The sequence below is a fragment of the Hoplias malabaricus genome, chromosome 17, assembly GCF_029633855.1.
Source record: "Hoplias malabaricus isolate fHopMal1 chromosome 17, fHopMal1.hap1, whole genome shotgun sequence".
NCBI lineage: Eukaryota > Metazoa > Chordata > Actinopteri > Characiformes > Erythrinidae > Hoplias > Hoplias malabaricus.
The window spans coordinates 18,815,501-18,842,925 of record NC_089816.1 but is presented as its reverse complement, the minus strand read 5'-3'; the positions used below and the strand labels follow the sequence as shown (position 1 = coordinate 18,842,925).

General features: G+C 48.4%; 1 protein-coding gene across 5 annotated transcripts in view; it reads right to left on the bottom strand.

Annotated features, from left to right (window-relative positions):
* Positions 1–498: 498 nt before the first annotated feature.
* The window catches only part of rapgef2b (Rap guanine nucleotide exchange factor 2b), a 159,486-nt gene continuing 132,559 nt past the window's right edge, over positions 499–27,425 (bottom strand). For 3 of the 5 annotated variants that reach the window (XM_066650085.1, XM_066650086.1, XM_066650090.1), the window contains 21 exons: positions 21,472–21,608; positions 20,383–20,541; positions 19,338–19,490; positions 19,061–19,225; positions 18,867–18,974; positions 18,027–18,230; positions 17,756–17,864; positions 17,360–17,636; positions 16,898–17,055; positions 15,851–16,091; positions 14,548–14,934; positions 13,994–14,205; positions 13,733–13,856; positions 10,923–10,946; positions 9,808–10,031; positions 9,379–9,552; positions 7,457–7,606; positions 5,964–6,156; positions 4,771–5,225; positions 4,124–4,445; positions 499–3,201 (listed from right to left, as the gene is read on the bottom strand). In XM_066650085.1, the coding sequence (XP_066506182.1) occupies positions 4,150–4,445; positions 4,771–5,225; positions 5,964–6,156; positions 7,457–7,606; positions 9,379–9,552; positions 9,808–10,031; positions 10,923–10,946; positions 13,733–13,856; positions 13,994–14,205; positions 14,548–14,934; positions 15,851–16,091; positions 16,898–17,055; positions 17,360–17,636; positions 17,756–17,864; positions 18,027–18,230; positions 18,867–18,974; positions 19,061–19,225; positions 19,338–19,490; positions 20,383–20,541; positions 21,472–21,608 (3,950 nt within the window). In that variant the 3' untranslated portion in view covers positions 499–3,201; positions 4,124–4,149. The remainder of the gene's footprint in view (positions 3,202–4,123; positions 4,446–4,770; positions 5,226–5,963; positions 6,157–7,456; positions 7,607–9,378; positions 9,553–9,807; positions 10,032–10,922; positions 10,947–13,732; positions 13,857–13,993; positions 14,206–14,547; positions 14,935–15,850; positions 16,092–16,897; positions 17,056–17,359; positions 17,637–17,755; positions 17,865–18,026; positions 18,231–18,866; positions 18,975–19,060; positions 19,226–19,337; positions 19,491–20,382; positions 20,542–21,471; positions 21,609–27,425) is intronic. The other 2 variants (XM_066650088.1, XM_066650087.1) reach the window with 2 other exon arrangements.

Here is a 27,425-nt window from a genome sequence, read left to right as displayed (position 1 = left end):
AGCCCCAGTGGACCTGCAGGAAGTGAGAGCTGGACTTTCAGTGAATCTTCACCGTGGCTCAGTGCGTCCCGTTGGACTCAAGATTCTGAAATCTGCTGAAGCTGCTGTTTCACATGTGGGAACAGCAACAGAGGACCAGAGTAACATCTTCATATGGTTCTAACTCTGACCCACACCACAACACCTTCTCTGTGAATATTATTATGTTGCGCCTGCTGCTTTAAGCAGCAGCGCGCAATATATTGTTCTTCTTAAGTCATATTATTATTATTTTTATTTTTATTATTCCACGTTTCCTTGTCCGCTTATTTTATTTAATCTTCACTATTCACTGCCTTCGCCTCCTGAGTCAGAACCAACTAGAGCTACTCCTCCCTGCAACACACATTAAACAACTGAAACCGCTCACCTGAACACGCCCCTCCGTCCACACCAAGGAGCGACGAGATCCGTCCCGGACAAAGACACTCTCAGAGAGACACGGCGTCAGTATCGATGTCTTTTTATTAATTCTGACTTACATCTGTCAGTTAAAAAAGTATGAGATACACATTTCAAGTTACTTCCATATCTTATTTTGTGCAAACACTAGATGGTGCCAGAGGTCAATTAACGTAACAATATTCCAAAGAGAAAAACCTTGACGGGAACAAAACAAAATCAAACCATAAAATAAAATAAGTGCATTTGAAACCTAGGAATAGATTCCTTTCCGTCACTTTTATTGATCCCAGCTTCATATAAACTGGAGGTTGAGGCATAAACAGTACATTTCTACAATTCAACAAAAATAGAACCAATATTTACAATTATTGTATTAAAAATACAAAATGAAAGAAAGACAGAAAATAACGGATACGTACTCCACCAAGTGTCTTTGTAAAAGACGTACAGGTAAAAGTCGTTAAGGATGAGAAAATCTTCACCAGCTAAATGCACACTTCTCACTTGACATCACACATCAAACAAAGTAGCAGCGCTACCTACTACACTGGATCTTACGCTTGTACATTTTGTGCAACTTATTTTTCGAAAGAGGACTTGACTCAGCTTCAGAAATCCAGAGGGAAGTGAATGATTCAGAACCACGCTGTTACAAATGTCTTTTCTTGCTTTTTTTTCCTTGTTTTTTTTCCAACGATTGCAACCATTACAAAAACTAAAGGAAATTACAGCCAGAAGAGAAAGAAACATTGAAGTGATATTACAGGGTACAGTGGAAAACACTGCAATCCCCCACCCCCACCCCCTTTTCCCTGGAAATTTCCTAATCACTGATCAATGTGATCAGCTAAAATCAGTGAGAAAAACAAACAATAAAAGTGACTTGTTCTTGTCGCTCAGTTTGTGATCCGCTCGGCAGTCTTTGGGTCCGTTCACACCCTCCTCACACCGTCCTGGAAGCGCTCATCGCCGCCGTTGAGACGTTTCACTCCGGTTCTAAGCCTCTGTTCAGAGCTGGGGTAGGGCAGGATCGTGGCCCCAGCTGTGGTTAAGTCTCTGGAGATCAACTATCGGATGGCGCTCCGTGATGTCTCACTACCCCAGACCCTCTGAGATGAAGTCCACATCAGGGAGGAAGTAGAACCTGGGAAAGACATCTCTTTGCTGGCTGCATCACAGTAATAGGCAGGTGCTCACAGGTGCGGGGGGAAGGGACTGACCAGAGCAGGGGACCCTGGGGTGATGGAGGGAGGGGCTGCTGTTGTGGTCTGGGGGAGGGTTAAACAGCCGGGGTCAGGGTTTATCTTTTTATGGGAGGGAGTCCTGTCACTGACAAAAACCCAATGACAGCTCCAGAGATTTCTCACCCTTCTCCCTTCTCAAAGACTCGAACTGGATATTCATCCACCGTAAACAAAAGCGAGAGTGGGGACAAGGGCAGAGGAGCTCCTGACCTCACTGTGAGGAGCTGGGGGCAGTGAATGAGATGATCGCAGTGTGCTCCAGTGTCAGCTTCCTGATGTAACATCAGTGAAGAACCTTGCAGCAGCTCTTGGGACGTGATTTTTTTTTTCACCTGGAGATTTACCCCCAACCCTCTCCCTCTCCCCAGAGCCCCAACCCTCTCCCTCTCCCCAGAGCCCCAACCCTCGCACTCTCCCCAGAGCCTTAACCCTAACCCTCTCCCCAGAGCCCCTACCCTCGCACTCTCCCCAGAGCCTTAACCTTAACCCTCTCCCTCTCCCCAGAGCCCCTACCCTCTCCCTCAATGCCTTGCTGCGGGCGGCCAGTTCTTCTGAAATCACCCGAGCAGCTCTCTGTGGTCCATCAAGGGTTTGTTGCAGTGGTCTCATTTCTGTGCTCAGACCCTCTTAGACCATGAGCCAAAGACAATATCTGTATTGTAGTGCCCTAGATAGTGGGGTAGTCTGCTGGTCTGATTCGGTAAATGTCTGAGGACAGTCCTGCCACTGTGCTTCCTTTCCTCCTGTAGTGCAGTAACAGCATCAGCTTTCACACACTGCGCTCACCAGGTCTGTACAAATAATACTGGAATAGTGACACACACACACACACACACACACACACACACACACACACACACACACACACACACACACACACATACATACACATACATACACACACACAGGTGCTCAGGGAGAGACAGAGAGTTAGTGTGAGTTCAGTGTTCCAGAGAGACGCTCTCAGTTCTGTCATCATCTTAGAAAACAGAGTTTAAAAAGTGCAGAGGGAAAAAAAAAGCAGTTTGTAGTGTTTGTGCGAAAAGGGTGTGGGTGTGTGCGGGGGGTGTTTGTGGGGATGGGGTGAGGGGGCAGGACCACGGGGGTGTCAGAGGCCGTCTTTGGCACTCTGCTCTTGACGTGAATGTCGCACCGCTATATGTGTTTGTTTCAAGTTCATCTTCAGTCTTTTTTTCTGCTTTAAGCTAGAGTCTGATTTTCCAAAGTGCCAGGGGACGTCCCTCTCTCCGGCCCCAGTCCTCCTCCTGTCTTCACAGTATCGCAGCTCCGGGGTGGCAAAACCCTCACGATGGCTTAAGGCAGGGAAAGAAGATGAATCCACCAATGAGGAGAGAGACAGGCAGTACTACGGAGATGATGATTGGTCGCTCTGGCTGTCTGTCTGCCTCCGAACGCCCTTTTAGTTTTTTTTTCTTAGACCTTGGGTCATTGCAGTCAGTGTCCAACAGCAGAGGGCGCTGTCCCCCTCAAACAGCCGACACCTGCTCGTCCTCTGGAAGCAGGAAAAGAGAATCTCAGTCAGAAAACAAACACAACACACATCCACTCAAACGTAAACAATACATACACAAAACGCAGAGCAGTGTGATAGGGGGTCACCACAGTGATGGTTGGGGGCTCTGTGGTGACACATGCACCGCGTGGGATGTGGGTGGGTTGGGGGGTGGGGGTGTGGGGGCTAGTGGTGGTGATGGGGGCTTTGGATGATTTCTGATGTTTTTACATGCAGCACAGGCTTGTCGCCAAGAGACACACGCAGTGTAAATGAGTGTGAGAGTCTGCAGCAGCATAAGTGCATTAGCTTTTGTGTGTGTGTGTGTGTGTGTGTGTGTTTTAGGTCTGCACGATATATCGTTTGTCAACAGTGATCACATACATCCGGAAAATATGAATATTTTGTTTAGCCCCAACGTGGAACAAAACGCTGGGAAGTGGTCATCACCGTGGAGCCACTGCCCGGCCTCAGATCCTCCTTGTCCAGTTCTGTGTGTTTGGATGAGTTTGGACGGGCTTTGGACTGTTTCGGAGTCTGAGAATGAGTCCAGTGTGTTATGAAAACTGCCGATGTCTCTATGACAGACCCCCACCGTCCCGTTCTCCCTCTGCGTCTTTGTCACGTCCAGATTAGGAGCTCCACATCTAAACGCATCCCTCAAACACGAAAATGAAAAGCGCTCTCAGAAGCTGCAAAGTTTCTGCCGTCCTCCCGAAGCTCAGCAGGGTTAGCGAGAGGATTCATTGGCGTCTGGACTGTTACATGGCCTCAGATTTCAGACAGTCCAGTGGCGCTTGAGCGGACCACTGACCACGAGCATGACCCCGACTACGGAGAGACGCGAGTGTGTCCGTATCGTGCAGCCCCAGTGTGTGTGAGTGTGTGAGTGTGTGAAGAAGAGCTGGGTTGGGAGCTTTACCTGCCTGCCGGGGTGGTGTGTGTACCTCATGGCCTAGGGGGCACTGCTGTGTGTGGGCCTCTCCTCCTCTGAGCTCTGAGTTTGGGAGACAAGCACTCACCCTCCTCCTCCACCTCCTGGGCCTGGTCCTCCACGGGGCACCGGGCGTCTGGGGGCTGCTGGGAGTCGGGCGAGTGAGTGACTAGACGGGAACGCTGCAGGGCCGTGGTGTAGTCGGGAGGCCTCCGACCTGCGTGAGCCGCCTCGGTCACGTCCGAGATTGTCAGTGCCGTGTAGCCCGGGGGAGTGGGTGGGGGGTCACGATAACGCCCATCTTTACGAGCTGCGAGGGGGGGAGGGGGGTTAGTCTGCACTGCAGTCCAAACATTTACACATTTACACTGGGGAAAGATGCTAATGTTAGATTACATAAATATTCATGACATGCAAATGATCCTCCATTTAACATGACGTTTTCTCTTTTTAAAGGAACCCTGGCCTCTACCCTCCAGTGTAGAGCTTCACTGAAATATCATAAATATTAAGTGCAAAAGAAAGACTGTTAACGTGTGCCGACTCATTAAACGCATTTCATTTCTAAACGGTAATGACTTTGCTGTTTTCCTTGGATCTTGTGGCAGTGTGAGGGTGGAGTGGAGGGTTCTTACCGATGCCCGTTTTGGCGTTGCCGGCAGTGATGGGAGACGGGCGGCGGCTGTGCTGTTTGGACTCCTCTGAGCCAGTGGACGTGATGCTGCTGGTCTCGGGGTCGGCGCTCACGTCCTTTCCCCCTCGCCGTTTTATTGTCCCTGTGTCCCCCTCCGAGTCCTCGCCCCAGCAGGCCACCGAGGAGGACGGGGATGAACAGGCCGACGCCCAGCTGCCTCGCCCCGCCCATAGCCCCGCCCCCTCCGCCAGCAGCTCCCAGCTCCGCCCCTGCTGCATGGTCTGGATGTTGTCGTGGGAACCGCTGGAGCAGGACGTCCAGCTCCCGCGCCCCGAGTCTGCAGCGTCCAGAGAGACACGGTCGCCCTGGTCCTGGGTCAGCTCCTCGGAACTGGGTGAAGACAGCACCGTCGCTCCCGAGTACACGCCCCTACAGTCCTGCATGGATGAGTATGACCTGAGGGAGACACACCAACATCAGCAATAACACACACACCACCAACAACAACTGACCAGAGATAAACCACAGAGAGAGAGAGAGAGAAGGAGAGAGAGAGAGAGAAAAGAAGCGAGACAGAGGGGCAGAACTGACCCCTGGTTATGGTTACTCCTGGTGGGTGTTGGGGTACTACAGCACTGTGCAGAAGACTTAGACTCAAACAAACAGCACCCCTTGTATCAGAATAAACCCAGCCCCATTATTCCTTTGCATGTGTGTGTGTGTGTATATGAGAAAGGGTTTAACCCTTTCCACATCTCTCTTGGTAAGTGTTATTTGAGGTGATCGTCCAGTGCCTAGTGTCAGAGGTTAATAAATACTTCAGTATGTTAAATGAAGGGTGCTGTAAATTTAACAAATCCATACGATCAGGAGAAACATCTGGAAACCCACTGTTCTTCACTCGCTCACAACACAGTGTCTACTTTTTACAAAGAAAAAAAAAAATTTGACTGTTTATTGTAATTATATAAAATTGTATAAAACACTACTGAGAACATTAATAATAATAATAAAACAACAACAGCAGTTCTGCCCGGTGCTGTAGTGGTTTGGCGTGCTGTAACTGGAGTGGGTTTAGTTTACACACTCCTCCACCTTCGTTTGTGTGTACTGAGGAGTGAGGACCGGATGCTGTGTGGAAGCTGGAACAGAACCAGAGCGAGGGGGTGGTCTGAGTTCTGCTGGAGTACTGACCCCAGGCTGTACTGGTCTGGATCCGCCGTCGCTCTCCGCTCCAGTCTGTGTCCACCGTGTCCCTCACCACCTCCGTAACGTTGCCGTCTCTCGTCCTGCGCCATGTCCAAGGACGAGGTGCTGACGAGACTGGAACGGGACGAAATCTCACTGTGCCCCGAATCCGACAGGTTATCGCCCGCTCGCCCGAAACCTGCGGAGCAGCACAGTTACTCTTCACTGGGGCAGTGTTGGAGTTAGTTGTTTTGTTGGAGTGATATCATCAGGTTTAAGGCAACAGAATAAAAACAGTGCAACATTTCTGTGGATTAGTAAAAAGCCAGGGACACATCTGGAGTGTTAGGGCTGCACGATGTGGACAGCTGTTGATTTCTGTAACAGCTGAAGACCCCCAGCCTCTAACACTGCCCTGGTTAAATGTAATGGAGGGGTTATCCTGCTGGGGGAGGAGTTCTGATGCATTCTGTTAATGCAGACATTTACAGAGTGTCACAGAAACAGGTTTATAATTAGTGCAGCCCGGCACAGCTCTCTGAGAGAAAACACAGCACATCTAGCACTCAGCACAACACAAGCGTCTGGACTGATCTACAACACAGAGTCCGCCATTCAGAAACGCAGCCCCTCAAGAGTTTCCTCAATGGCAGACTCTCCCTCAGCTGCTCTACTGACCGACCAGAGCCCCCACCTTCTACAGCTACAGCACAGTGGCGCCGCCGCCACAGGGAGAGTCCACCCAAACCTCAGGAAAGGTCCTGATTTTACTCTAAATCTTGCATTGCTTTTCTGAGGCTGCAGTGTGTGAAGGCAGTGCGTTTACAAACACCACACCAGAAAACAGTGGATTTATTCCTAAAAGTTGGTGAGACATCTCTCCACTGGTTTCAGGTCAATCAGAAGCGTTTAAAACAATGAATCAGGGTCCCACTGCCTGTGAGAACGGCGCTGTAAGCAACAGAGGGAGGACATATAAACTCATGTTAAACTAAAAGCTGATGTGGCATTCCTGATGTGGGGACTCTCCCTGATCGGTGCTGGCCTCCGATTGGTCCAGTTTTTTTACCTGAAGCTCTTTTACAGTGAGAGGTAAAGCTCCTCACACTTTGGTTCCTCAGAGACACAGTGGCTGTGTGGAAATATCAGGAGGTGAGTGACGCTGAAAAAGAGCTCTATTCAAAAAGATAAGGATATTGTGGAACTTTGGGAACATGCATGAAATGCTTTCACCACTAGATGACAGTCAGCACCAGCATGCGCTACTTAAAACTGTGTGTGTGTGTGTGTGTGTGTGTGAGTGTGTGAGAGAGAGAGAGAGAGAGAGAGAGAGAGAGAGAGAGAGAGAGAGAGAGAAAGAGATATGAACTGTGTTGTGTGTGACTTTAAGACTCTCTCTAATCTTGCACTCAGACTTCACTGGCCCACCACCAGGGGGCAACAATGCTGCAGTGACTATAAACAGCAGAAAAAGGGGGCAGTGTGTAACCCAGGGTCACCTTTCTTGGGAGAGCTGTGTGGAGACATGGGTGGAGAGGACAGCTGAGACGAAGCGTTGGACACTGCATCGTCCGCCTGTTTCCTGTGTCTCTCGCTCGCTTCCTCCGACAGAGAGAGTATCTTCTTCAGAGACTGTGGGGAGCTGGTGCCTGTGGAGAGTCTCCGATTTAACTCAGCACTGACCTCACGGTATTCACACCTAACCCTTACCCTTTGGTTGAAAATTTTGTGTGACCTTTGACCCTCACCTCAACTTTACACTTCAAGCTTCTTCAATCGTGCTTCCTTCACCTTAGAAATATCACTAAGGTTAGAAATGATCTGCCCTTTTTGGACACTGAAAAACTCATTGATGCTTTTATCTCCTTCTGGTTGGATTACTGTAAGACCCTGTCCACCTGTATGCATCACAGGGACGTGGCTCACCTGCAGCTTGTTTAAAATGCAGCAGCCGTCTTCTCACCAGAAAAAATCTTAGTGAGCAAATCACACCAGTTCTAGCCTGAGGGCCCTTAAGATCCTCTAAGTGTTTTTCCTGTTTCATTATATATATATATATATATATATATATATATATATATATATATATATATATATATATATAAAGATCTTTAATTATATTGAATTGTGAAGCACTTTGTGGCTTGCTCTAGAAAAGTGCTAGGGTTAGATTTACTTACCTTATTCACACTGTATTCACTCCTTATTCCCTCACAGCTTTCACTACACAGCCACATTACAGCGGACTATACTCCTGTTTGATTTTATTTGACAGAGTGCAGTATCTCTGTGTCTGACTTTGTATTCAGCAGCATCTGTTCCTGATTCTAACCCTGAGTCTGAACCCGAGTCTGTTCCTGAGCCTGAACCTGAGTCTAACCCTGAGTCCGAACCTGAGTCTAACCCTGAGTCTGAACCTGAGTCTTTTCCTCAGTCTGAGTCTGTTCCTAAGTCTAAACCTGAGTCTGTTCCTGAGTCTAACCCTGAATCTGTTCCTGAGTCTGAACCCGAGTCTGTTCTTGAGTCTTACTCTGAGTCTAAACCTGAGTCTGAACCTCAGTGTAATCCTGAGTTTTACCAAGTCTAACCCTGAGTTTTACCCTGAGTCTAATTTACTTACTTACCTTATTCACACTGCATTCACTCTTTTTTCACTCTTTATTCACACTGTATTCACAATGTATTCTCTCCTTATTCACTCCTTATTCACACTGTATTTACAATGTATTCACTCCTTATTCACACTGCATTCACTCATTATTCACACCGCATTCACACCTTATTCCCTCACAGTTTTCACTACACAGCCACATTACAGCAGACTATAGTCCTGTTTGATTTTATTTGACAGAGTGCCGTGTCTCTGTGTCTGACATTGTATTCAGCAGCATCTGTTCCTGAGTCTAACACTGAGTCTGAACCTGAGTCTAAACCTGAGTGTAATCCTGAGTTTTACCCTGACCTTTACCTTCAGTCTGATTTACTTACTTACCTTATTCACTCCTTATTCACACTGCATTCACTCCTTATTCACACTGTATTGACTCCTTATTCACACTGCATTCACTCTTTATTCACACTGCATTCACTCTTTATTCATCCCTTTTTCACACCGCATTCACACTGTATTGACTCCTTATTCACACTGCATTCACTCTTTATTCACACTGTATTCATTCCTTTTTCACACCGCATTCACACTGTATTCACTCCTTATTCCCTCACAGCTTTCGCTACACAGCCACATTGCAGTGGACTATATTCCTGTTTGATTTTATTTGACAGAGTGCAGTATCTCTGTGTGTGACTTTGTATTCAGCAGCGTATGTTCCTGGGTCTAACCCTGAGTCTGAACCTGAGTCAGTTCCTGAGCCTAACACTGAGTCTGAACCTGAGTCTGTTCCTGAGTCCTGTGTCTTACCGAAGGGTGGCAGGTCTTTGACAGGTACTTTCTTGCGGGACGGGTAGAGGGCGACGGCGGGGACCTGCAGGGCCTGATTGGATTTCTGGAGCTGCTGCCGCTGGTGAGCCGCTGCTCGCGCCACCACTGGAGACGTGTCGGGCCTCTTTCTGTCCCCTGAGCCCTTCGGAACAGCTGGAGAACCCACAGTGGATGGAACAATGAGCAGAACAACAGCACAAAGTGTCACTAGGGGTTTGTGTGAGTCAGTGATCTAAACTGGTCGCTAATGAAATATGTCAGATCTGCTCTGTTTACAGGGTCCTGAGTATGGAATGAGTCTCTCTGAATGGTGCTGTCCTCAGGATCAACCTCAACTGTGTGCAACAGGACGTGTGTGTGTTTAGGTGTGGGTGTGTGTGTGTGTGTGTGTTTGTGAAGGACACTCACGTGTGTTAATGGAGGGTTCACACTGTATCGACAGTGTCTGAAGACTCTCCTCATTGGTTTCCAGGGTGAGGTTGGATAAGTACTGCTTCACCTTTCGGGCCATCTGTGCGTCCTCATACAGCTTCTTAGCATTGAGGAAGGAGCTCCTCCTCACCCTCTTCTTATGCCCCCCGGTCTGGGTCACGTCCAGCACGGCTGCGTTGGCACTGCCCTGGCTTAGAGACCTACTCACACACACACACACACAGCGTGAGGACGTCAGAGGGGATGTGTCCAGGTAAAAATCAGACAACGCTGTCAGAAACAAACATGCAGCAAATCGCATTCATCTTAGTTTTAGATCATGCCATGCATCTCAGGCAGTCAGACGCGGCAGGGGGTGGGGGGTGTTAACGCAGGCTGAGGGTGGGTGCGGTTAGAGAAATAAAGATAAATCATAACATCTAAACCCCCCACCCACACAGGCCCACACACACAGGCCCACACACAGAAAGAAGAAAATAAACTGCTGTAATAAAAGAAATGATAGAACTGACTCATAACTGAACACATGAAATAATGAGTGTACTGACTCCTTATCTGAATCTTTTAAAGGGTACTTTAAAAAGCTGTGAACTCCAAACAAAAAGAACACAGCGAACTGAACATACACCTGGAGGAGACATGCAGCTCAGGGGCGCACTGACGGAGACTAAAGGATTAAATCATTTTTGCTAAAATAGGTCACAGTAATGAGTTCTTCAGTTGGCTTTGAGCAGAACAGAGTGTGTGAGGGGGGAAGAATGGGGCAGGGTTGGTGAAGGGCAGGGCAGAGTCAGTGAAGAGTAGTGCAGGTGGCGGGGTTAGTGCAGGGTGAGGCAGGATCAGTGCAGGGGGCTACATTAGTGAAGGGGGGGGAGTTCAATGCTTTTATAAACACGTTTTTTTTTTTAATGACCCAAAGTAGCAAAAGTGATCCCAGTCTCACTCTCAGACGCTCCAAATAAAACCAGAATGGACAGAACGAATAACAGAAAAAAGGAAGGATTATAGTATGCAGAAAAAGACAAGAGAAGGGAGGAGTGCGTGCGAGCGAGGAGGCAATGGGGCTGAGGGTCCAAAATCACCGCACTTACCCCAAACTCCTCCACTTCTTCTTCCTGTAAGAGCCACAGGCATGTGGGGGCGGAGCAAAGAGGGAGGAGAGAGAGAGAGAGACATAGGGAGAGGGAGAGACAGAGTCAGGCAGGGGTGTGAGGAAAGCAGAGAGAGGGAGACATGCTTAGACGATGAGAGAAAGACAGAGTAACAAAGTGAGCAGCACAAGAGGCCCACAGTCAGACAGAGACAGACACAGTCTGTGTCAGAGAGACAGACTCAGAGACAGAAAGACAATCAGACAGAAACAGACACAGTCAGATATACAGAGGCAGACAGCCACAGACAGAGGCAGTCAGAGACAGTCAGCCAGAGACAGACACAGTCAGAGAGGAACAGACAGACAGAAACAGACACAGACACACACAGAAACAAAAACAGATGCAGACACAGGCACAGCCACAGAGAGACAGAGACAGACACAGACTGAAACAGACGGAGACACAGACAGAAACAGACGCAGACACAGAGAGACAGATGCAGACACACACACAGGCGCAGACACAGACAGAATCAGACACAGATGTACACAGAAACAGACGAAGACACATACACAGACAGAAACAAATGCAGACAGAGACAAACACAGACAGAGATAGATGCAGACACAGAGAGACAGACACAGACAGAAACAGATGCAGACACAGACACAGAGACAGACACATGTACTTCCGGATGGTGGAGAAGCAAATGCCAGCATAAGTTCCAAGCTCACAGACGGTCTAGCTAACCCTGGACAATTAACTTAGTAAAACTTTGTTCTTAACATTCATAATAGGATGTTAGGGGGTAGCAAGAGAAAGACAAGAGGAATCCAACAAGAAAATATGAAAGACACTGCTGTTTCACCAAAAAAGACCATGGAGGATAGCAAGCTAACAGTAGACAAAGCTATGGAAGCTATGGGGGCTAATATCCTCACAGAGATAAAAGAAATTCAGACGATTCTTAAAAAAGAAATTACAGACCAGACCGGGCTCATAACAAAGGAAATGTCTGTGTTTAGGAGAGAAATGGGTAAAAGACTCGATGACATTGTTGCGGACCTGAGAGACGTAAGGAATAGAGTCGAGGAGGCAGAGCAGTGAATAACCGAGGTGGAGGAATTTAACATGGACGTCAAAGACGTACTGAACCACACTCTCCAGTTACAAGAAGACCTTCAAACACGCTTGACTGACCTGCAAGCCTGTTCACGTAGGAACAATATCCGCATCCATGGGATTATAGAAGGAGAGGAAGGTGACAACCTGCAGAAATTCATAGAGAACTTCATAAAAACTGAATTATCCCTCACAGAGGGATACGTCACCCTGGGCATACAGCGCTGCCACCGTTCACTCGGCCCTAAACCACCACAAAGCTCCAACCCCAGATCCATCATGATTCATTTCTTGGAGTACACCATGAAGGAGCGAGTACTCCGCTCTGCATGGGGTAAAAAAGTGATACAGCTGAAAGGAAGACGAGTGTATTTCAATCAAGACTACCCCAGTGACATCCTCGTTAAACGTAAAGCATACAACCCAATCAGGAAGATCTTAAAAGAGAAGGGGCTTCGTTTTCAGACCATGTATCCATTTAAACTCTGTGTGTTTTATGAGAATGGTCCCGTGATTTACAACAATGCACTGGATGCGATGGATGACATGAGGAAGAAGAACAGGTCAGAAACGGTGGATAAACCAACTGAAAATACCTCCCTCAAATCCAAACCGAGTGTTACCCCATGGGGAGGAATACACGGCGCATCAGGATAGACGCGGGAAACACAAATGAAAGGGGTTGAAGCACAACAGTAACAGCACCCAGTAAATTTCTGAAGTATTCCTCTGCAAAACATGAGTATTATAGATGACTGTTGCGCTGGGAATTGGCATGCTTTCTCCGAGAGTTCTGCGACGATGGACAGGAGAAGATGTGCAGCACTGCGAGGAGCCCCTGGGGCCCTAGGGACTCTCCTCACCACATTGGAGGGGGACATGCACTTTGTTCATGGAAGTCACGTATGTTACATGTTCAGATGTGTTTTCTTTTTTTTTTTGTTTTGCAGACCCCCATTTGTTTCTTAGAGCATCCTGAAATCAGGCATTTTTTCTTTTATATACCAATGGCAGAAATGAAACAAATATATAAGGTAATTTTCCTTAATGTTAATGGATTGCATAAGCCCATAAAAAGAAGCAAAGCCCTTGCTAAAATGAAAAGAGAAAAACAAGATATAATTTTCTGGCAAGAAACACATCTTTCTATCATTGAGAATGAAAAACTGTGTAAAATGGGGTTTTAAAAATGTGTATTTTTCATCATACACACAAGGTAAATCCAGGGGAGTTGCCATTTTATTGTCTAACAAAGTGAATTTCCAGCTCTCCTCACAAATTAAAGACAAAGAAGGACAATACATACTGGTCAAAGGATACTTAGATTAGAGAAATCACTTTATTGAATGTGTATAGACCACCTAGGAATAACAGACACAGCCAGAAAGAGATGCAGTCACAGACACAGAGAGACAGTCACAGACAGAAACAGACACAGAGAGGCATTATACACACACACACACACCTGCAGAGACCTGTGAAAACTGGTGTCTGTTTTGGGGGGTGGGTGGGTGGTGTTGGTCTAAGTGTGCAAGCGTGTGTGTGTGTGTGAGCGTGTGTGAGCGTGTGTTTGGGTGTATGAGCGTGTGTTTGTGTGAGTGTGTGTGTTTAACTCTCAACCCGAGGGTGGACACACATGGATGTGTCAGGGGTTCGCGGAGACGAGGCCGTGTTTGGACACTCACCTGGTGCGGAACATCAGTGCAGGGTCCATGTTCACCGCAGCCATCCGTCCAACGTGTCTAATCTCCTTAGCGATCATCCGCAGCTTCTCAAAGTTCACCAGGCCGTCCACCTTTGAGTCGTTACCTGTACAGAGCAGAGAGGCCATGTATCTCACAGCAGGTCTGAGCTCAGAGAACAAAAAGCAAGCGTCTGAAACACTGTAAACACACAGCAGACAACAGCACTGAGAAACTGAATGATAAATCAGTAACGTGTCTCACCCTCGTGGAGGAAGGTAAGGTCCTTCTTGATGACGGGGAAAAGAGGGATGATCGGCGGCTGCAGGTTCTGACTGTTGAGGACGTTGCGGTACTTGGCCATGTTCCTGGACGGGTCGAACAGGTCCTGCAGGTCACTGAAGAGCTTCTCATACTTACTGGGCAGTTTCTCCCATGTGCCTCGCAACCTGGACACGGGCGCCAGGTTCAGACCACTGTAAACACACACAAAAATTAGACCTAGAGCCATATCTGACGTCAGTCAAATGAACGTCTGATAAAGAAGCTGCAGCTTGAGCCTCGGCCACTCCAGGTGTGCCTGGGACACTGAGCTCTGACTGGAATCAGACGGAGTAGTGGGAGAGGGCAGGAACTCTGCTCTACAGAGAGGAGGGATAAATGTGATGGAAAACGGGAGAAAACTTGAACTAACACATTTGAACAAACCAAAAGAAACCCCTCAGAAACCCCTCAGTGTCACGCCCCTGTTTCTGATTCTGCTCCCAGATATGTCTAACTCCAGAAGTAAGGTAGCTGTCTCTCTCTCTGCATCTCACCTGATGATGGCGAACATGGAGTTGAAGTTCTTGCACTCTCGGCAGTGTAGCGCAATCTTGACGAAGTGTTTGACGATCTTCATTCGTTTGAGCTGGTTGGGTTCCCTCACCACTTCAGTGGCCACCCAGAAGGTCTCGCGGTTGATGGCCTCCTCGAAGAGTTTGAGGCTGGAGGGTCCGGCGGCTCGTGGGCGGAGCTTAAACAAGTCATCAATGTACTCGGTGGGCTCGATGGCACAGAACAGCTCAAAGGCTCGCATGGACAGCTGCGTGGCCACCTCCACAGTGCTGAGCTGAAGGAGACTGATCTGACTCTCCCTCAGCAGCTCCTGAGCGTCCTCGTCCGAACACAGCGTCTCCGTCTCCATGTTGCTCTTCAGGTAGTATCTGGGGACAAGAGAGGACAAAGAGGTGGGTGAGTCTCTCTGGAGTTATTGCTGCACCAGCAGCAGGGATGTGGGAGCATGTTATTGTCACTACACCCAACAGCGCTGTCACATTTCACTGAATAAACTGCTCACTTTCACTCAGAGAATTAAGGACTGCTGTAAAGGAAAAGAGGAATTTATTTAAAGAATTAAAGAATAAAGAATATTAAAGAATAACCCCAGACTACAACAGTGCTTTTCCACTGCATGGTACCTACTCTACTGGACTCTGCTTGTTTCTACTGGACTCTACTCTCTGATTGGTCCCTGGTTGGTTTTCCTCTCCCACAGCTCCCCCCTGAAATGTATTGGGTGTCGTCTCTAAGGGGAACGGTGGACTTTGGAAACCACAACAACGGCGGCAGTAACGTTAAGCGGTGTTTACTCAATGGTGTATTGGCGTGTTGTTGTTGTTGTTGCTTGGGACTGAACACGGCTCCGTCATCAGTTCAGACAGATCAGTAGAGTTTGTTCCTTCCTTGTTGCAGCGTCCAGCTCTCGCTGGATTCTTTCGTCGGCCACCGATCCAAGGAGTGTTTGAACCTCTTCGCGCGTATTTACGAGCCGTAATTTTACGAGCCGCCGTCGTGAGTCAGATAAAAACAAATGTGATCTCTGCTGCAGCTGGAGATTTTACAGATGGAGAGTTGGTTCTGGACTATAGCTTAGAGAAGTGCTGACCACTGACAGAATTCACTGAATCTCTATTAAATTACAATGCTTGCTCTCTGTTCCACTGTGTGTGAGTGAGTGTGTGTGTGTGTTTGTGTGTTTGTGTGTGTGTGAGTGAGTGAGTGTGTGTGTGAGAGAGTTTGTGTGTGAGAGAGTTTGTGTGTGTGTGTGTGAGTGAGTGAGTGTGTGTGTGTTTGTCAGACCTGCCGCTGAGCTGGATCCGGTCGGCCAGCTTGGAGAGCTGCTCCGGGAGCCGGCGCTGTTTGATGACCCCCTCAGGAGTGACGGACACCTCACACAGGGAATACGCCTCAGGGGCAGCGGTCAGGGCGAACTCACGGATCGCCTGAGCCACCACCTCTTTGGCCGTAGTGTCCTTCCCGATCATGATGTAGCGACTCTGCTGATCTGCCTTAAAGACCCGCAGCACCTGGTCCGACATGTCTGCGGAGGACAGCGAAGGGAGTTAGACACCGAAGACCCCTCTAAACACCACCAGCCCTCATCTGAACCACAACACAAGTCTGACCCGGGCCCTGGTCACTACTGTGAGTACGGTCCATTCAGAGAGAACACCACCATTCAGGAGTTCTTTAGCTGAGAAGCTGTTGCTGTTGTAGGAAAAACAGAATGGTTCACAGACAGGGAATCAATCAGCAAATGGAAGAGATGGAGTGGATTAGAGGGGGAGGGTCATGGATGATTTAACCAGATCAATGAACCACTAAAAACAGGAGTAAACAGCTGAATTGATCACCGGATGCGGCCTTATTAACTCACTCAATGTGTCCGCTCTCAACTGGTGTTAAGATTAAAGCAACCTCTCCACAAATACACCCAACCACAGCACCATCCCCCAGCGAGAGACCGAGGGACCACGTGGCGTCAGGCTCAGTGCTACTCAGACAGCATTCACAGAATTACCATGTTCCTTTGAAGAAGCTTTGATTTTTGCCCCAAACCCATAAAAATAAACAGAGCCGGATTATCCACCGGAGCAGAGACCCCCCAGAGACAGAGCACCACACCAGAGCACGACCCCTCTATACCCAGAGATTATAGTCACTCACGGGGGCTGCCCCTGCAAGATATGAAGGAGAGTGTGAGCTGAGTGGAGCAGAACCTATGCTGTGTAAATAATGACCAGGTACTGGGAGAGAGCAGCCTGAACTGGTCTGTGCGTTTGTTCCAGACCCTTCTCTTAAAAGTCACTGCCCCACCGCCCCCAACCCCATCCAGTGTGTACTCACCAGGCTGGTTATTGAAGTCCAGAATGCGATGGTGGGACTGCAGAAGGTCAGGGTTGCTGGACGACAGGTTTCCACTGACCGGCAGAGTCGGAGGAATCTGTTTGGACTGTTTCAGGCCCACGATGCTGTCGTCTTGAGACTGACCTACACCCACATCACTGTAAGACATCACAGACGTTACAGAGCCTCTTCTCACTTCACAGAAAACCTACCCCCGCACAAGCTTTCATCATCACCCTGCTGAACATTTCTACCAGAGCTGTTCACCTCTGACCTCTTCAGTTAACATTACACTGAACATATAAACCACTGGATTACACTGGAAAACAGCCAGAGAAATACAGACAAACTTTAGAGTACGACACAGTTACTGCGTTGAAGAATCACAAGAACACAGAGCTCCTACACCCCCCCCTCCCCATGTCTTCACAGGAAACACACACTGCCACGGAGGGCACCTACTTGTATGGCTTGGGCGGCAGAATGCTGGTGAGGGTTTTGTCGAAGATCTTCTTCAGCTTGTTCCTGCCGCCCACAGTGTTGGCCTTGGCCTTCTTGCTGGCTTTCTCCAGTCCCATCACCTGCTCCACGTCCACCGCCAGGTCGGGAATGGAGTAACGGCTCGCCTTCTTGATGTCTCCAATCTTCGGAATGTGCGGTGCTCCGTTTTTCCGCTCCAGATCCTCCTCGTGGTCAGGTTCCTGGTCGTGCTCTGGTCGGGCCAGGAGCTCCTTAAACACTGAGAGAAGGGCGGGGGGGTGGGGGTAGGATTAAAACACTGGGACATTCTTCATAATCCTCAGACTAGAACCAAGAGTGAATGGAGCTCACTCTGGGTTCTGTGTGAGCTTGTCTTACCTAACAGGTTTGTTTTCACAGTAATGGACAGGTGTGTATTGTTCCTCAGGATCTCATTGGCTTTGGACAGCTGCACGTTCTCAAAGTTCTGTCCGTTCACCTCCAGGACCTGAGAAACAGAGAGAGACACCAGCACTGAACGTTTCGGATAAACAGCACCGTCTCCTGCTGCAGCACTGTCAGGTTAGTCCTGGTTGCGATGTATTGGTTGTCAATGAAGGACTTTCTCATATCACAGATGCTGAGCTCAGAGGAGGTGCTGGTGCCATACCTGATCTCCGCGTTTGAGGCCTGCCTCTGCGGCTTTGCTGCCCGGCTCCACGTGGTCGATGAAGATACGGAAGCCCTTCTCGGAGCCGCCCAGCAGAGTGAAGGCCAGCGGTGCTTCCCGGGACGGCTTGGTCAGGGTGACCACGCGCAGCTTGGCTTTGGCAGCACAGGCGATGTTTAACAGTCTTAGGTGCCCAAACATTTTCTGTTTAATCAGAGGGTCAAATGATAAAGATAAAAATAAAACATGTTTATGTAACATATAACTCTAAGTCAAACATTCTCTGCTCTTTTGTTGTTTAACAGTAACTGCTGTGTTTTATAAAAAATGAAAAATATAACCAAAAAATAACCTAAAAATTAAATGTTACTGTGCTCTGCTCCCGACTCTAACACTGACTCCATCTGCAACACGTCTAAACCCACACTCGCACGGACTTTTGGACACAGTATTATCTCCAAGAAGAGAACAAACCCATCACAGTCTTCTGCAGCTTTTTCCTGGTGGAGCTCAGAACGAATGCAGCGCCCAATAAACTCTTCCCATTTCACATGGCTTCATTTTTAGGTTGTTTTTAGTTGAATAAAATGAGAATGTGATTTTAATACGACACACAGTTGCTGTAAAATGATTAAAGTGTTGAAAATGTTTGAATAATGAGTTACAGTTATACACCACACAGTCACTTTTTATCTTCTTTGTACATATTATTATAAAAACCCCAAGGAAATTGTGAATAAATCATTTATCAGACTGTTGTAAAACGCAGAGGTCAGGACGGGAGTTAAAGGAGAAACTCAGGCCCTAGTTTAGTAAACAGAGTGTGTTTGTGTGACTGACCTCTCTCTCCAGATTGCTCTCAAACTCCTCGAGGAAATGTGCCATTTCAGGATTTCCCTCAAAGTCATTGAAGTGATTGTTCACCCACAGCAAGACTACCCGTGTAACCTGGACACGTGTTCACACAGTTACAAGTGTTAGAGGTGTGCCGGTTTGGGTTTGGGCCGGTTCTGTTTGTACCAATGAGATTTTACCTTGTCCCTGAGGCTGGGGTCATGGAACCACTCCAGCAGTTTCTTTCCCACCACCATGGGGCTGGACAAGAATGTACGGTATGTAAGCAGGAAGTCCTCGATGTAGGTGGGGTCCACCACAGAGTGCTCCTCTACAAGGTGCATGGTCAGACGCTCTGTCGTGCCCTGCAGTAAAGAAGAGAGCATGAAATCAGATTCCAGAAGGTGTGCGTGTGTGTTGGTGGGGGGGGGGGGGGGGGGTGCGTAAACCTATCAGACCAATGTGCTCTGTTCTCACCTTGATGACGATGTGTCCTTTCCTGGTCCCGGTGCGGTCCAGCTCACGATGCTCCTTCACCATCACGATCTCCCCCTCCTCCTCCACCTTCTGCATGTTCTTCTCCACCTGGTTGAGGATGCAGCAGTAGTCCTGCTGTGCGATACACACAAACTAGAAGAGAGAGATGATGCGTCAGTGCTGGGGAAAGGCTGTGTGGGACTCGGTTACGTCAGAGAAACCACACTGGGCTAAAGACAGCAGAAAACCCACCAGGCTGCTTCCCGAGGACCCAAACTGGGCCAGAACTACAAGAATATTTCAGCCTCTTTCTCTGCACTGAAAGTGCTGAAGTTCAGGACGGATATTCACACCGATGCGTATGCTGAAGATGGATTGGAGAGGGATTCGGACCCCAAAGAGCTAGCTTTCTTTTCATTTAAAAAGTACTCTATATTTATATGAATACATTCTTCCACTGTATGTGTTTATTTACAGTTACCCCAGTGTCATATTGAGCTTTGGGCCTGTTCAAACCTGGCATTAACCTGTGTTTCATATCTGGATTTACTCTGACTGGACTCTGTTCACACCTGGCATTAACCTGTGTTTAGTATCTGGATCGTATCTAGATTTACTCTGACCGGATTCTGTTTACACCTGGCGTTAACCGGTGTTTAGCTCATCATTTCCATTTCCTTCCTCAGTCAGAGACACTGCTGTCCAGAGGAGGGTTTGGACACAACAGAGACGTTGAAACTGGGGACAGAGTCGTGTCTGGTTTCACAGACACGGGATTCCTGTCACTCCTTGAACATTCCAGTGAATCTGTGAAAAAGTCTGGCCGCTGATCCCCAGAAAAACACCTGTGTTTCCGTCCGGACCCGGAAAACACACTCTGTTTACACCTGTGTTAAACCTGGACGAGACCCGTCTCTGAGCTCCTCCGAACGTGGTCTGAGTGATCCAACCTGAATCTGATCTCAGAGCATCTCGGGGTGTTTACACCTGGACTTTCATGGGGACGAGTGAAAACTGAACGAGTGTGTGTCCAGTACGCACTGACCTGACAGTCGTCCACCTTCGTCTTCATCACCCCCTTCATGTACTCCTTCTCCATGGTGGGAGAGACGCCAAAGCTGTTGCCCATGCAGAGGATCTCCGTCCGTCCATCTGGATACGTCACCTCCACCGAGCCGTTCAGGATGACCGACCATGAGTCCAGCTGCAGGACAAACACACACACACACACACACACACACACCACACACACACACACACTTATTTACAGGGGCATCATTACATTTCCCCACACTGAATAAACTTGTTAAATATGGATTTAACTAAAGATTTTAACAAACATAACCCAAATTAATGAATGTGTTTCCTTTAAACTGCTGCAAAAACAAAAAGCCTTGATTATTATTTCACAACCTGACGATATCACTGGGTATATATAGATATATACATTTGCCCCCACCTCCTCCCCCCACATCTCTCAGCCACGTTAAACTCTCCCAGAGTCTCTACAGGAAATATGGCACTGAAAGGGTTAATAAACATTGTAACGGCATTACGAAAGCAGAGTAAAGCATTTCCTTGCTTAAGGTCCTCAATGGAGACACGTAATCCATCTCAGACAAATTTAAACTCAGTTTAACCCTTCACTACATCAGAGGCCAGCCGCTCGGCGCCGGGGTGTTCTGGACAGTGGACACACACTCAGAGACACTCCCTTTCATGTCTGTCATTAAAGAGCATTAAAGAGGAGAGGACGGGGCTCTCGCCGGAACGTCTACACTGGGGCGAAGAGATGAGCTGCAGACGTTTTATTCCTGTGTCGTTACTCACTGTTTAATTCTCTGCTACAATCCACTTTACTGCCCCCCATGTCCACGTCTGCAGAGGTCCGGTCTGTTTCTCTGTTTCTTACAGAGAACCTTTTGATATCCCATCCTTGAGGGGATAAAAATCAGCCCTGAAACTCCTCTCATCTGCCTGTGGGATGAAAGTTGAATGTTTGCTCATCACCTGAGGTTTGTTCTGGGAGTAGTGACCCTCCCAAATTTCACAGATCAACTCTGAGGGACGGACTCAGAAGGACTGAGGAGAGAGGGAAGGACTGAGGTGGTCTCTGTGAGTGGACATGACTGACCTCTTCCCCGTCGTTCAGGACGATGGTTCCCGCTCTCTCCACCACTGCAAACACCATCACAGCACACAGCTCCCGCCGCACAGACATCGTCATGTTCGCAAACGCAGGCAACTGGTGCATGAACTCCAGTAGTTGTTCTGAGAGATGGGAAGAGTGAGACAAAGAGAATCAGGTTCTTACCTGTTACATTTACAGTGTATTTACTTTAAATATTCTTTTGTGTTCCACTGACATTGAACATAGCTTTGGCAAATCAAGTGTCAATATTTGTCATGGCAATAAAGCACATCTGAATTGAATTGAAAGGGAAACAGTGAGAGAGAGAGTGTGAGAGAGAGAGAGAGTGCATCTGGTTCTTACCTGTTACATTTACAGTGTATTTACTTTAAATGTTCTTTTGTGTTCCACTGACATTGAACATAGCTTTGGCAAACCAAGTCTCAATATTTGTCATGCCAGTAAAGCATATCTGAATTGAATTGAACTGAATTGAGAGGGAAACAGTGAGTGAGTGAGAGAGAGAGGGGGGGGGGGGGGGGGAGAGGAAGAGGAAGAGAGAGAGAGAGAGAGAGAGAGGGAGGAATAGTGAGGGAGTGAGAGAGAGGAAGAGTGAGGGAGTGAGAGAGAGGAAGAGTGAGGGAGGGAGAGAGAGAGAGGGGGGAGAGGGAGAGAAAGGGAGACAGAGAGAGAGAGAGAGTGAGAGAGACAGACAGACAGTGAGGGAGACAGACAGACAGTGAGCGAGACAGAGAGAGAGACAGTTTGAGAAAGAGAGAGACAGAGTGAAAGACAATGAGAGAAAGAGAGAGAGAGAGACTTCAAACCTACTTTATTGACACAATTAATCACCAAAATTTTGAAAAGAGAAAAAAGAAATTAAATAATAAATAAATTTGCTCAAATTGATAAAATTAAGAAAAACAACATTAAAAATTAGTAAGATCAAAAAAACACAAATAAGAGACAAGAGTAAATTAAACTCTAAAAAGAGAAAACCAAGGCCTCACCCTCGTTGTTCTCACACAACACCCCCCCCCCCCCCCGACCCCACACTTCATAAAAGGTCTAGAGGTTCTGGGTCAGCTTAAAGAAAGCGATCTCCACGTTCAGCCTGAACCTAACACCAGCTCTGAGCATGTGTTCGGGGTCCACCTCTCCCCGCCCCGGCTTCCTGTTCTTACGCGACAGCCACACAGCCAGCTTCCTCTGCCCTATCAGGAAGTTCAGGAGGCATAGCTTATTTCTGTCATTAGCCCTGTACCTGGGTCCAAACACGTAAAGACTGTCTGTCCATAATACCCCCAATCGAGCAGACCACTGCTTCAGTAGCGCCAGCATCCCCTCCAACCTCCCGCACTTTTAAAACAGGTGCTCCACTGTCTCCTCACTGCTGCAGAACGGACACCCGCTCCCTGTAGTGGGGTCAATATGCGCTATGTATCTGTTTGTGGCCACAGCTCCATGCACCACCCTCCACTGCAGGTCCCCCACCCGCTTTCTCTATTGGAGGTTTGTACAGGGATCTCCAGCAGCCTCGTGGAGAAGAGCCCGACGCCAACAGACCCGACCATCTCGACTCCTTCAGTCCGGAGAGAGAGGTCCTGTGCCGGACCTTCACACGCAGCATACAGTGCCTTTTTCGAGATGTCATCAAAGGTCTGAAGTTGAGGCACTGTGAAGGTCAGGAGTGCTCCCTCTTCTTCACAATGCTCTGCGGTGTTAGGACAGATGTGGAGAGAGGGAAAGGACCTCTCCTCTCCAACTGTGGGACGATTAAGAGCTTCCCTGAAGGTGGAGGGCAGTGCCAAGGCGACCTCCCTCAGGACCCTCTGCAGTAGTCGAGTGGACAACACCCCAGTCTCTGTTCTCAAGTCCTCCGTCGACTTCCAGCCCCCCTGCACTCTCAAGTCGCCCAGCTTTGTGATGCCAGCTCTTCGGAATCTCCATCGAAGGCTCGGAGCAGAGAGTACATTGGTCTGGATCAGGGGATTGAAGAACAGGGGCTCCTCCTCAATAGAGGGAAGGACCTCAGCCTCAGTCCTGGTGGCCTTTATGACCGAGGTCCAGGCTCTCAGGACAGACTGGTAAAACTCTGTTGTTCCAGCCAGGTTCATCTCAGTCAGCTGCAGAACGAACAAATGTCTGTCATATTCTAGGTTTTCCACGCGTCGTAGGAGGGCACAGGCTGTAGCAGTCCATGCCAAACCCAACGCGTACAGCAGTCTCTGAGCCGTCTGCAGCCTGAATGCCAGGATACGGCTGGGTAAGTCTATCAGCCCCTGCCCTCCCTCACTCACCGGCAGATAGAGAACAGAGGCGCGGGTCCAGTGTTGTCCACTCCAGAAAAAGTCCACAGTCTTCCGCTGTAGTTCCGACACAAGGGAGGCAGGTGGATCCAGCACCAGGAACTTGTGCCACAGCCTGGAGACGATCAGGTTATTAACGACCAGAACTCTCCCCCTGTAGGACAGCCGGGGCAGGACCCAGGTCCATTTAGATAACCTAGCGCATACCTTCTCCACTACCCCCTCCCAGTTCTTTTCTCTGTACCTCTCAGTACCTAAAAACACACCCAGATAGGCCCTGTACCCCCCACAGTAAGCCTTCTGGCAACATCGGGAACCCCCTTCCCTGCCATCGTCCCAAAATAAAGCTCTCTGACTTACCCCAGTTAACTCTAGCTGAGGATGCTCTCGCGTAAACGCACAGAGCCTTAGTCAGTTTTGTTTACTCAGTTCATCAAAGCTGGCCGTTCTGCGCAGCCTTTCCACAGAAGCAATGAACTTATCTACATCAGGAAAGATTTCAACCACATCAACCACTTTGCCAAACGTTTTATCTAAGAACTCGTTAATCTCACCGAGCGTGTGGAGTGGCCGGTCCTCCCCAGCCTGAGAAAACATGTCAGAGACATCAGAGAGAGCATCATCCTCCCTTCCCTGACTCACCTCCATATCCAACACCTCACCATCAGCCGCCTGGCCTTCTCCAGCAGCTTCCACCTCTGCACAAGACACACCACTACTCACTGCACCTGCACTCAGCTCCGGAGAGGCCTGAGCCTCACCAGACTGAACCACATTATTACCGTCCTCCATATTCTTCTCAACAACACCAGAAACCTGAACACCTTCACCTACTCCAGCAGTGACCCCCATCCCAGAACCACCTGCAGTGACACCACTCACCTCTACACCTACACCCTCTGTACCCACAGCCCCTACCTCATTCTCTCCTACAGCAACACCGTCACCTTCTCCAGCCCTGGCCTCTTCCACTGATACTCTCACAAAAACCTCTCTCTATCTACAGCTGTAGCCCCTCCCACAGGAACACCACTCACCTCTGCACCTTCCCCTTCTCCAGTTGTAGCCCCTCCCACATAAACACCGCTGACGTTCAAAACGTCAGCCCCAGATGTCGGCCTGTCCTCCCCGGCACCAGTGCTCGTGCTTGGAACAGGCCCTGCACCGTTACTCTCTGGTTTATGTGGACAAGCCATCTTTTTGTGCCCTATGTCTCCACACTCAAAACACCTCATGCTGCCAGTACTTGCGTAGAGCACGTATGATTTTCCCTCATAAACCACTCTGAACGATACATTCAGAGACAGTTCATTCAGGAACATGAGGACACGCCTCCTGAACGACATCACATGCTGCAAAGCAGGATGTTTACAGTTCAGTGGAATCGCTCTCACATCCCCGGCCACGCGCCGTCAGGTATAAACGGGGGAATGTTAGAAACCGTCACACTCGAGACGGGAGAAACCAGCGGAGCAACCGCATAAAACTCTCCACTCACCTTGAGTCCGTACTCGATTAGTTTGTGGACCAACTCCTGCTCCCTCACGAACACCACCACGGCCTTATTCATCCGCGACGCCGAGACAATGTTCTCACACCTCACCCGCTCCCCAACCGCTAACAGCACATTCTCCACAGACAGAGCAGGGTCTGCCTCGCACCGAACCCCGTTACGGAGCGAGAGGGACGGGGCCTGACCGCTCAGGTGAGACGCCATTCCCACACCCCGCCACAGAGACGGAGCAAAAACCTTCCCGCGCTAGCCCTCTACTAACAGAACGGTGCACAGTTCAACAAACTACACTCATAACAGCCCAGAAACCCAGAGAAAACTAACACAAAAGAAGAAAATAAAGTTGAAAATAGAATTCAAACGCTCTCACAAACACAACGTCCATAGAACGCGCTCTCACTCACACACCATCACTCACTCAGAGAGAGAGAGGGAGACAGAGAGAGAGAGAGACAGTGAGAGAAACACAAACACAAAATTGCCCTGTCTGTTACCATTCTCACCATTCATTTTTTATTATAATTTCATTTTATTTATTTATTTATTATTACATATACTGTTTTAACTGGTTCTTTTTATTATTACAGTTCTACAAGATCGCTGTTAATTATTATATTAATAATAATAATATAAAAAAAGTTGTGATACTCTTAATGTTCCATGATATTGTATTAATGCTTTGGCAATACAATGTCTGAATATGGTCATGCCAATAAAGCTTATTGAATTGAATTGAGATTGAGAGGGAGACAGTAAGAGAGACGGAGAGAGGAAGACAGTGTGTGTGTGTGAGAGAGAGAGAGAGAGAGAGGGGACAAAAAGAGAGAGAGGGGGGGGGGGCAAGGAGAGAGAGGGGGGGGGCAAGGATAGAGAGGGGGGGGGACAAGGGTAGAGAGGGGGGGGGACAAGGAGAGAGAGAGAGGGGGGGGGGGACAGGGAGACAAAGAGAGAGAATTAAGAGAACTTTATTTAGCCATCAGTTGACCTTACACCATTCAACACAAATTCAAATTAATAAACTGCTAAATACAGATTCTTATTCCCTTTATACAACATCAATATTCCAAAAATAAATAAATAAATAAATAAAAAATAACAACAACTCTTTAAGGGGCAAAGACATTAGCTGCAATCTTCCCCAAAGAACATCCACATTCACAGTGAAACCTTCCCCTTCATCCCTCGGTCAACCCCCACAACAACCCTGCCATTTACACACCAATCAAAACTTCATCACCAGCTCTGAGCCATCCCCTACAGAACACAGCACACCCCCCCCCCCCAACCCCACATCACCGTAAAGTCCTCCATATGACCCACCAATCTAAAATACTCGTACTCTACTCTGATCCTCCCTGCCATCAGGCCTTTCAGCATCTGCTCGGGATCCACACTGCCCCCTATAGCCTTGTTCTTCCTTGTTTTCCAGATTGCTATCTTCGCTGCCCCAATGACATAGTTCAAAAGGCACAGTTATCTTCGTGCCCTAGCTCGGTACTTCACACCTGCGATAAAAACTCTTTCAGAGAACTCCTCTTGAAAAGCATTAAAACACTGCTTTAAAAACAGAAACAGATCAACCAGCCTGTTACAGCGTAAAAACAGGTGCTCGATAGATTCCCCCTCACCACAAAATCTACACTGTCCCACTACAGACTGGATAAGGTGTGCCACATATCTGTCTGTAGCTATTGCCCCATGAATAATCCTCCACTGCAAATCAGCTGAGTGCTTCTCTATAGGGGGTTTATACAGAGACCGCCACCTGTCCCTCAGGGGGAAGTTTGGTCCAAACAACTCCAGCCACCTCGACAGTCTCTGCTGCTTCAGAACCGACTGATGTGTCGCCCTGTTGTAGGTGTAATATAAAACCTTTCTTGGGATTGCTCCAAACTCTCCCAGTCCAGGGATTTGTAGTAGAGAACCTGCCAGGACTCCCTCCTCCCCCGGTTCTTCCCAAATTACCATTTTCACCATTACTTCTGGAGCAGGGCGTCCTCCCATCCGTAGGTCCTATGCCCCACCTCTCCTTAACAACTCTTTGTAGCCCTCGGAAAGAGCAGACTCCACCTCCTCCCGCAGACGAGAGGCCACCCTGGACGAGTGAGGCCCAGTCACCTCTGAGTTCTGCATCC